The 11675-nt window shown below is 42.1% G+C and overlaps 1 protein-coding gene across 8 annotated transcripts in view; it reads left to right on the top strand.

Moving 5' to 3' along the window:
• The first annotated feature begins 5468 nt into the window (after positions 1 to 5468).
• The window catches only part of TFCP2 (transcription factor CP2), a 57920-nt gene continuing 51713 nt past the window's right edge, over positions 5469 to 11675 (top strand). For all 8 annotated transcript variants that reach the window (XM_028125622.2, XM_028125621.2, XM_028125620.2 and 5 more), the window contains exon 1: positions 5469 to 6291. In XM_028125622.2, the coding sequence (XP_027981423.1) occupies positions 6170 to 6291 (122 nt within the window). In that variant the 5' untranslated portion in view covers positions 5469 to 6169. The remainder of the gene's footprint in view (positions 6292 to 11675) is intronic.

Below are 11675 nucleotides of genomic sequence, written 5' to 3'. Positions count from 1 at the left end.
GCAATTTCTATTCCCAGGTCTGAGATGTTCTTTTGGCTTTCTGGACTCAATTCCGCCATGTATGTGGAGGCTTCCCCACACCAATAAGCAATGCTCAGACACCAACAAGGTATCCACGAATTCAGTTCAGTTCTGACACTATCTCCCCGAAGATAGCATCAGATTCCACAGGTAAAAGGCTCAGTCCCTCAAGACCACCCTCCACTTCTGATACCATCACACGCCCAAGTTGTTACCTGTGCTTCTGATTGACCAGCTACAAATTGGAAGTTCCAACGGTCCCCTTCCAACAGGATGCCAGTTGTGAGTATAGGTTGTTACCTACACTTCTGACCCACTGGCTATACATTAGAGGTTCCCATGACCCCCTCTTTGGGTTCTAGATTAATTTACTAGAATGGCTCACAGAACTCAGGGAAACCCATTTTACTCGCCAGATTACTGCTTTATTACAAAGGTTATTAAGGGATACAAATCAACAGCCCTATGAAGAAATACATGTGGCAAGGTCCAGAACAAAGGAGCTTCTGTGTTCATGGAGCTTGGGGCCCTGGCTCAGTGGCACATGGAACGGTTCTATTTCCCAACCTGGAAGCTCTCTGAACACCTTCCGTTGGGATTTTTATAGAGGCTTCATTACATAGGCATGGTTGATTAACTCATTGGTCATTGGTGATTGATTGAAACTCTAGCCCCTCTTCCTTTCCCGGAAATCAGGGGGTGGGACTGAAAGTTCCAACCCACTATTCATGGTTGGTTTCCCTGGCAACCAGCCCCCATCCTTAAGTGTTTTCCAAAAGCCACCCTCCTTAACAAACCCAGCTGTGGTGAAAAGGAGCTTGTTATGAATAACAAGACACCCTTTTCACCCTCATGGCTCTGAAGCATTTTCAGGAACTGAGGACAGAGACCAAATATCACAAAAGATGCTCCCATAGCTCTATTGTTCAGGCAACTCCAAGGGTTTTGGAAGCTGTGAGCCAGGAACTGTGTGGGTGAAGACCAAATATATATGAGACTATATTTTGGTCATCTGGATACACACACACACACACACGTGTATACACATATATACACATATATATACACACACACATATATATACACTATATATATATATTTCTTATAAATCACAATATCGCAGATGTCCACTGTGCTGAGGACTGCTGTGAAGAGGGAACTGATCTTTTATGGGCTGGAGAAGATGTGGGCTGGATTCTGGATTACAGATAAGAGATGCAGGCAACCAGAAGTTGCTTGGAGCTGCATGGCTATGAAAGGTTTTGATTTCCTTTTCCTCTCAACTACAGAGTCCTTCAAAGAAGCCAGATTGGGGCTCACAGGCTTGTCTGGGGGGATGTAGGAAAATGTGAAGAGTTAAAATTAGGTGATCAGTCCCTCAACAAAGCCTGCCTGGTTAATGGTTTCTTCCTGTATCTAGAAGAAAATGCCCACTAATTGACTGGGGAACCCAGCAACCATGACTGACTTCAGTATTTGAGTGAGAAGGGAAGCCTAGGGGATGGATGGGTGCTGACCCAGAAGCTTGAGCCCTCAAGCCTCTGAGAGAATTGTTTTGTCTTGAGAAGTAGGCAGGACAGGTGCTAGGGTCCCCTTTATGTCAATCATAATAGCTAACCCTTACTGATCACAACTATGTTCTAGGTACTCTTCTAAGCACTTAACATGCATTATGTCAGTTAATTCTCACCATAATTCTATAAAGTAAGAACCACTATTATACCCATTTTATAGATAAGGACTTGAGGCACAGAGAAGATGAGGAATCTCCTTAGCGTTGCTTTGTTTGTGAACTGCAGAACCAGGTCTCATACCCAGGTAAGTTGCCTCTAAAGCCTGTGTGCTTAACTTTACCCCATACAGGATGGGACTTGGGAATTGCTTTTCTGTCCTGATCTTATTGGTAGAATTTCCACATGTTTTTACCACCCAGGGTCAGCTCTGCTGTGTTCTGTAGAAGAGGAAGAATTTTTCCTTTACCCTTTTAGGTTCTTTTGGTGGGTCTATTAATTACATTGACATAAAACACACTTAACAGGAGAAAAACAAATCTAATTACATATGTACAACAGCCCCATAAGAATATGAGACCCACAAGTGGTCAGGCAATTGAGGCTTATATGCCATCCTGAGCTACGGGGAAGGGGGTTGGGGCCTGAGACTTTAAAGGGGAGGAAGATAATTTACAGGAAGATGGGAAGAGCAAATGTTTGGTAAGCAAATGTTTGCCATGGCATGCAGAGACAATGGAGGCAGAAAGGAATCTGAACAGGCCCCTGAGCTTCCCATAGCTACCATACTTAGCTCATCTTCTTTGTAGTTATCTCTGATGATAGTTCTCTTCCTGGCCTAGGCCCTCTATCTAAATTATTTTAGGCAGTTAAAGGAAAGATAAAAGCTTTTCCTTAGCCTTTCAGGCCTTGATCGACTTCAGCTCAAATTAATCCACAAGCCAAAAATGCACATTTTGGGGAGGCTCATTCTGAACCCCTTCAGATCCATCTAAACAGTGTCTGGTTTTGGGACCTAATCTAGGGAAATGAACCCTTTACAGATAAGCCTTAACTCCACCCAGTGGTCCAGAATACTGAATTTGGACCTCTGTGCCACAGGTGCTCTAATTAATTAGTCATATTTACTATATCTAATAAGAACCATGATTTTTGTTGTGGGATGAATTTACCCATACAAATTTTGGTTTATTGATAGGTGGTGCTGGATTTCCAGGGGGAACACCTGGTGATCTTTTCTTGGAAGCAGAGCTCCCAGGGCTGTCCCTGAAATCCCTGTTTCCAGCCCTGGCACTCCAGTTTCACTTTTAGTTACATTGGGAAAGAGAGAGGAAGGGAAAAGTCCACTCCCCCCCAGTCACAGCATTCCAGGGGTAAACAATCTGTAAAATCTTTTCCCCACAGGGGGATCTGGGCTCACAGACATAAATCTCGAGACTGATCTGCCTTCCAGTTGCGACGGGCCAAGGCTTAGGAATTACTTCTCATCTTACCCCAGTTTATTTTAGAATTAATAAATGGTAAGGAGGATTTTTGTGGCCTTTATTTTGGTTCAGAATTTAAACTTAAGCTCAAACATTTCTGAGAAAGACAAGTCTGTCTTTTTCTAAATATTTTCCAGAGGACAGGGCTCCATAAGATTTCTGGATATGGTAATTATCTCTTCCAAACATCTAGTATAAATATTCCTTGTTTTATTTTATTTTATTTTTAATATTTTATTTATTTATTAGATAGAGAGAGACACAGCGAGAGAGGGAACACAAGCAGGGGGAGTGGGAGAGGGAGAAGCAGGCTTCCTGCTGAGCAGGGAGCCCAATGCGGGGCTCGATTCCAGGACCCTGGGATCATGACCTGAGCCGAAGGCAGATGCTTAACGACTGAGCCACCCAGGCGCTCCCCTTGTTTTATTTTAAATCCATTCACTTTGAGCTATTTTTTCTCCATATTAAAAAAGTTTCATCCAAGATGTCTTCATGTGTGCAGTTTTTGATAATTCAATATTCTCACCTCCACAAGCTTCAAGATTCACCTCTGAAAAGAATAGGTAGGGAGCAGATCTTTTTTAGGTTAAAACCATCCACGGGGACAGAGTGGCACGATGGTTAGATGTCCAGACTGTGAGATCAGTCAGGCTTCACCACTCGTAAGCTGGGTGACCCTGAACAAGCCAATTAATTTTTGTAAGTCTCAGTTTCCTTATCTATGAAATGAATCTAATCATGGTACCTTTCTTACAGGAGTGATGTGAGAATTAAATGAGCTTCTATACATAAAGCACCTAGTTAGGGCTTGCACTGAGGAAGGGCTCAGTAAATACAAGTCTCTCATTATAACATCAGAGATTTAGTTACTTGCCCAGATTATGCATGTAGTGATGGAGCTGTTAATTCAAGGAGGCATGGTTCCACCTAACAGGTGTATAAAAATACTCTGGATATAATGTTTGTTTACAAAGGATTTTGATTATGGCGTCTCTCTTTTGGTTTCTGAGCCCCGGACCAGTTGGTTTACTTATAGGCACATGTTTTGAGATAAAACTGGCTCAAGGGAAGGAGAAACGGCTTGACAAGACATTTAATGTCGCAGGAAATCAAGACTTGGATGCCAGGGCTTATTAAGGTAAGCCTAGAGCCCTCAAAGAGAATCTTGTGCCTGAAACTGGGGGCATGCTGTTAAACTTCATGTCAACCTCTTTCCTTTCTTAATTCAATAAGCATTTTTTAAATTTTTTTAAGATTTTATTTATTCATTTTGAGAGAGCGAGAATGAGAGAGAGCGAGAGAGAAAGCACACGAGAAGGGGGAGGGTCAGAGGGAGAAGCAGACTCCCTGCTGAGCAGGGAGCCCGATATGGGACTCCATCCCAGGACTCCAGGATCATGACCTGAGCCGAAGGCAGTCGCTTAACCAACTGAGCCACCCAGGCGCCCAATAAGCATTTTTTTTTTTTAAATCCCACTGAATGCAGAAACTATACTGGGAGATATGTATAACACAAACCTGAAAAAAATTTTTTTCTCTTATTTAGGAAATCGCAGTCTAATGTAAAAGGCAGATACATACGACTCAAAACAAATTGTAAAAAGTTCAACAATAGAATACAACAATGAACCAATACTTTAACATATAGGCAATATTTTATAGTAAAAAATATCAGACTTTGGAATCAGCTCTGAAGTTGGCATGGCAATTTAGCTCTGGCAAATTTCAGTCCGTAGGCTTCTTTCCCTACTGGTAAAATGAGGGTCATCATACTTAGCTTTATTACAAGATTGTCTTGAGGATTACTAATAATGTCATAAAGTTCCTGGTACATAGTTGCTGCTCGATAAACAGCGAAGGAAGGTGAAGCAGGGATGGTTATCCCTACTTTTCAAAGGAGGAATCGAAATCTCGACGAGATTAAGCGATTATTCGAAAAATCACCAAACTGGTAAGTGAAGACGCCAGCCCAAATCCTAAATTCAGACCACGACTTTTTAAAAACTCCAACTTTCACCTATCTCGTGCTTTCCTGTTCAAATGCATTCGGGAGAATGCGGAAGATGAGGATAAGCAGTCTTGACCTTCGGAGAGGTGAGTTTTAAGCAGAGAGAGTATTCCAGGAGCAAAGGAGCACCTAAAGGGAGCGCCGGGGAAACGGTGCAGAATCCTCCAGGGCTAGGGGTGGGTTCGGTAAGACTAGAGTGAAGGCTCCACCCACGCCTTAGAGTGCGGACTCAGTACACAGCGGAAGGCAGTCCTCAGGTAGCCACAGAGAAGGCCATTTAAACAGAGGACACCTGACGCACGCCGGGTCCTCTCCTAGACCGCCCAGCCCATCTACGGGGGCGGGTGCCGTCGCGCAGCTAGCCTATTATCACTGCCGAAGCCCACGAACTCTCTTCCTCATTGGCGAGCCACGGGGTGACGTCACGTTCTCCGGACCCGCAAAGGGAGAGGGCGCCATGATTGGTTGGCGCTGGGGCGGCGGGCGGTGGAGGACCCTGGCTAGTCTGGGTTTCAAGCCGGTGCTGGACTTTCCCCTTCCATGTTCCGAGGCCGTGGGGGACTGCAGAGGGTGGGGAGTTGGCTCGGCGGAGACCTGGATTTGGTTCTAAGAGCTTCGGGGTTGAGAAGGGGTGACCGGAAGTGATCGTGGGACTGACCGGAAGCGAGGCCTGGAGGGGAAAGAGAGAGCGGGTCCCTGGAGGGAGGGGGGCTTCCCGCAGAAGGGGACCGGGGGAAAAGGTGCGAAAGCGGCGTGGGAGCGCCGGATAGGCAGCGGGTCTCTGCTGCTGGTCTGTTTGGAAGGCAGCGAGTGACCACCACGAGCTCAAGGGGAGAGCCCAAGGATTGAGAGTACGGGAGTCCCGGGCTGCCTCGGGGGAATCTGGAATAGTTAAGCAAAGGGGCCCGCGCGCGGCTCCAGAGAGCTGGGTGGGAGGGATTTTGGAAGTCGAGGTAGGAGCTAGGAGCCGAGGGTACGGCAAATTAGTTGTGCGGGCAGTGCGGTTCAGGCTTGGGGTCGGCCAGTGGGAACTGCGTGGGAGATCTTGGTTTGGAGTTTTCGACAGTCTTGGCCGCGTTGGGTAGAATCACACTACTTGCCTTTGTACAAGAAACGGTGTCTCCTGGGGCAAGGAAGGAGCCAGCATGGCCTGGGCTCTGAAGCTGCCTCTGGCCGATGAAGTGATTGAATCTGGGCTGGTGCAGGACTTTGATGCTAGTCTGTCCGGGATCGGCCAGGAACTGGGTGCTGGTGCCTATAGCATGAGGTGAGTGAGAATTTTCCCAGACCCTGCACCTTCTAAATAACAAAAGCAGGAGAGAGAATGGGCGGGGGGGGTGGAGTGGATGGGGGGAGGTATTTAGTTAAATAAGCTGTCTGCGGTTAGGGAAGATTGACTTGTTTCTTTGTTGCTTTGAATAGTGACTATTGTGGAAGAAATGGAACAAGAGATTGTAGGTAGTGTCAAGTCTGTGCAGGATTAGTGGAAGAAGCAAGAATGGCCCTTGTTTAGCAAAACAGATGAATGTTGAGAGGCTGTTTGTTGTGCCAGTGTGGGAGACTTGGGGACCGATGGTGTGTGTGTATGTGTGGGTTAGGTTGGACTGGAAGTGTGTGAAGGGGCCACATTGAGCATGTTAGGGATGTCTGGGGAGTTGGGAGATGGGGTTAATGATGAATATTGGTTGACTGCTTGTTGGAAGGAAATGTGAGACCTTGGTGAAGAAGTCCACACGTCTGCCTTAGCCAGCCGTTAAGGATTAATTGTGGGATGTCTGCCTTTTGAAACATAAACTACAAAAAGAAAAAGTATCGGAGAACTTTTAGATACTTCTAGACTTTGGTGTAACAAGTCAAATGTTGATAATAAATAAAAATCTCCTATGAAAGTAGCATAACTTCCCATGTAGTTTATTTGCATGCATTAGCTACTTCATTACCCCCAGTGTAGTTTGTCTCATTTATGAGATGTACAAGAATTGTGTCTGGAAATGTTGAAACATCTGCACCTTAGGGTTACATGGAATATAATTGGGTTTCCAAATGCATTATAACGCTCAGTCTAAGTAAGTGAGGCAAAAGAGACTTTAGAACATCAGTTTGAATTTATGAGTTTATAGGGGAAAGATGTTTTTTTATGGGGAAGGTAGACAAATTTTGTATTCTGATAGTGAGATCCTTTGAGAGTTATGTAATGTAAAATTCTTGTCTTTATGCCTGCTACACCAAAATGGATTTTCCTCAGTGAAGTAAATTAATGAGTTAGAACTTAATACTTCATCTTCAGGAATCTTTGCTTACAGTTAGAATAATAAAGGCTATCCTTGCATACATATTTTAGTGATTCTCAGGGAAATTTAAGCACTCTCATGCAATGCTCTTAGTGTTGAGAAATTTAACTCTAGTTTTGCCTGTCCTTGTTTACATAAGTCTGCCCTTAAAAATAGAGATTATCTTGGTCTGAAAGTAAATGTCCCGACCCTGAGCTTGCACAGCAGTTGACATGATATTTGACAATTCATGCTGTTGTTCATGTAAAGACTAACACAGCAAAAGTTTGGTTTTCTCTGGATTATCAGAGGATGAAGATAATTAAATATAACTGTACTTGTTATAAAAATAGTTGACATTGTCAACAAACATTCTGTGCATGTTATGTGCTTTCCATTATCAGGCAACCTTAAATTTAAAAATGCTTTCCTATGTCATATCCTGAGTGGTCTTCACTGGTATTAGCACAATGGTTTGTGTATTTACACATTTAGAATTTTTTCCAACATCAGTTCTACAAGAGTTTTCAGACATGACTTTGTTTTCCCTAGAGCACAGTGTGCCAGAATTTGAAGTATTTTTCTTTGTTTTTTTTACCTTCCTCTTTTTTATGCATTTTGCTCTTGTCACTCTTCTCTTGACTCTGATACATATTTAATCATTTGTGTTAACTTGTATTAATTAGATATCAGTTCTCAGACTTTGTGTTCATGAGAGTCATCCAGAGTACCCATTAAAAATAGTTTCCAGGGGCGCCTGGGTGGCTCAGTCAGTTAAGCGTCTCCCTTCGGCTCAGTTCGTGATCCCGGGGTCCTGGGATTGAGTCCCGCATCGGGTTCCCTGCTCTGCAGGGAGCCTGCTTCTCCCTCTGCCTCTGCCTCTCTCTCGCCTCTCTCTCTCTGTCTCTCATGAATAAATAAATAAAATTAAAAAAAAATAGTTCCCAGGGTCTCATCTTCAGTGATTTTCTGGGGCACAGGCCAGAAATCTGATTTTTAAAACAAGTTCTTAGATTTTGATGCAGGTAGTCCAACAACCACAATTTAAGAAACACTGACTGGAGGAGTTTTCATACACAAAAACGATTCTTTGCTCTTTGTGTTTCTCCCTTTAATTAAACCTCGTAATTAATTTTCCTACACCTTTTTAGGGAAGAGGTTCTCTTTGACAAGCTATTTGTTTTGTAAAATATATTCCCTAACGTATTCATTTTACCCTAATTTGCATTTTTTGCTGCATCTTATAATCAAATCTATTGATTTATATTTTATAAAGATTCATCTTAACTGCATTTCTGTTTTGGACTCCTGATCTGCCGTTGTATTCAGTAATGTTCGTTTTCTCAGTGGCTCTTTTCTTTTTTCTTTACATTTAAATACATGGAACAAGTTTTATAGTTAAAATAAAGGAAATTCCCTGAAAACATGCTAAGTAAAAGGAGCCAGTCACAAAAGACGATGCAACATATGATTCCACTTTTATGAAATGTCCAGAATAGGCAAATCTATAGAGACAGAAAGTAGAATAGTGGTTGACTAGAGCCTGGGGAAAGAGCTAATGGGGAGTGACTGCTAATGGTACTGGGTTTTTTGGGGGGAGGGGGTTCATAAAAATGTTCTAAAATAGTGGGGTTGATAAAAATGTTCTAAAATGGTGGTGAGGGGCACCTGCCCCTGTTGTTAGAGCACTCGATCTTGGGTCATGAGTTTGAGCCCCATGTTGGGTATAGAGATTACTTAAGATGCATACATTCATATATAAAAATAAATTGTGATAGTTGCACAATTCTGTGACTACACTAAAGACAACTATACACTTTAGATGGGTGAATTGTATAGTATGTGAACTGTATCAAAATAGAGCTGTTATTAAAGTAAAAAAGGGCTCTCTCTCTCAAAATCTTTTTTATTTTTATTATTTATTATTTATTTATTTGAGAGAGAGAGAGAGTACATAAGAGGGAAGAGCGGGAGAGGGAGAAGCGGACTCCCCGCTGAGCAGGGAGCCCGATGCGGGACTCCAGGATCATGATCTGAGCTGAAGGCAGTTAAGCTTAACCAACTGAGCCACCCAGGCGCCCCTAAAATCTTTTTTAAAAAGTAGAGAAGATTGGGGCGCCTGGGTGGCTCAGTCATTAGGTGTCTGCCTTCAGCTCAGGTCATGATTCCAGGGTCCGGGGATCGAGCCCCGCATCGGGCTCCCTGCTCCACGGGAAGCCTGCTTCTCCCTCTCCCACTCTCCCTGCTTGTGTTCCCTCTCTTACTGTGTCTCTCTCTGTCAAATAAATAAAATCTTAAAAAAAAAAAGTAAGATTAAATTTTGTTGTTTAGTTCAGTTTGTTTATTTATGGTGGGCAGCAAAGCAAGGTTTATTGAGAGTACAAAGCTCCTGAAGAGGGAGGGTCCCCAAGAGGGTTGCCTAAATTTTGTAGTTTAAAAAGAATTTTCCATCTTTCATTTTTTTTAAAATTTGAGGTGGAATTCACATCATAAAAATTAACCATTTTAATGCGAACAATTCAGTGTTATTAGTGTATTCACAATGTTGTGCGACTACCACCTCATCAGGCCAAAAGAAAACCCTGTACCTTTTATGCAGTTGTTCCCCATTTCCCCCTCCCCTTTCTCCCTGGCAATCTGTCTATAAGGATTTACCTAATCTGGATATTTCATATAAATGGAGTTGTACAATGTCTGACATTTTGTGTTTGGCTTCTTTCACTTAGCATCATGTTTTCAGGGTCCATTCACATTGTAGCATGTATCAGTACTTCAGTATTTCATTCCTTTTTATGTCTGAATAATCCATCATATGTATATAAATCACAGCTTGTTTATCTGTTCATTGGTGATGTAGGGATTGTTTCCACCTTTTGACTATTATGAATAATGCTAATGTGTCATTATGTTTAAAAAGGAGATGAGTATGAAATGTTTATAAGCATTTGTGTAGATTTCTTTTAATTGAGTTATAATTGGTATATAACATTGTATTAGTTTAAGGTGTGGAACATAATGATTAAATATTTGTATAAATTGCAAAATGATCAGAATGATAAGTCTAGTTAACATCTTTCACCATACATAGTTAGAAAAAATTGTTTTCTTGTGGTGAGAACTTTTAAGATCTACTTTCTTAGCAACTTTCAAATATGCAATACAGTATTATTGACTATAATCATCATGCTTAATAGACATGTTTTCATTTCTCTTGGATATATTTCTAGGCCTGGAAATTCTATGCTTAACTTTTTTTTTTTTAATTTAAAGACTTTTAGAGCAGTTTTAGGCTCACAGAAATACTGAGAGGAAGGTACAAAGATTTGCCATATACCTCCTGCCTCCACACATGTATATTCTCCCCTTTTATCAACAGCCTTTACAAGAGTGGTCCACACTCTGTACTTACATCGATGAACCTACATTGACATATTATAATCACCCAAAGTCCATAGTTTACCTTAGAGTTCACTCTTGGTAGTATACATTCTAGAGTTTTGGACAAATACATAATGACATGTATCCATCATTAGAGTATCATACAGAGTATTTTTTTTTATTTTTAAAGATTTTATTTATTTATTTGAGAGAGGGAGAGAATGAGAGATAGAAAGCATGAGAGGGAAGAGGGTCAGAGGGAGAAGCAGACTCCCTGCTGAGCAGGGAGCCTGATGCGGGACTCGATCCCGGGACTCCAGGATCATGACCTGAGCCGAAGGCAGTCGCTTAACCAACTGAGCCACCCAGGCGCCCATACAGAGTATTTTTACTGCCTTAAAAATCCTCTGTGTTCTGCCTATTCATTCCCCCACCCCCACCCAACCCTGACAACCCACTGATTTTTTTTTTTTAGTGTTTCCAGTTTTGCCTTTATAGAATGTCATATAATTGGAATCATGCAATATGTAGCCTTTTCAGATTAGCTTCTTTCACTTAGAAATATGCATTTAACATGCCTCCATGTCTTTTCATGGCTTGATAGCAAATTTCTTTTTAGTGCTCAATAGTCTAGTCTGGATGTATCACAGTTTATTCATTTATCTACTGAAGGGTATTTTGTTTCCTTTCAAGTTTTGGCAGTTATGAATAAAACTGTTATAAAACATCCATGTACAGGGTTTTGTGTAGAGATAGTTTCCAACTCCTTTGGGTAAGTAATAGCAAGGAATGCAATTCTGGATCATATAGTAAGAGTATGTTTAGTTTTTTTGGTGTGTGTTTTTTTTTCCTGGTATTTTCCCAGCTTTATTATTTTTTTTAAAGATTTTATTTATTTGAGAGAGAGAATGAGAGAGAGAGCGAGCACATGAGAGGGGGGAGGGTCAGAGGGAGAAGCAGACTCCCTGCTGAGCAGGGAGCCCGATATGGGACTCGATCCCGG

This window comes from Eumetopias jubatus, unplaced genomic scaffold, assembly GCF_037043125.1.
Source record: "Eumetopias jubatus isolate StellerSeaLion01/CBP00866 unplaced genomic scaffold, mEumJub1_p1.0 scaffold_8, whole genome shotgun sequence".
NCBI lineage: Eukaryota > Metazoa > Chordata > Mammalia > Carnivora > Otariidae > Eumetopias > Eumetopias jubatus.
This window is presented reverse-complemented; position numbering and strand designations above follow the sequence as displayed.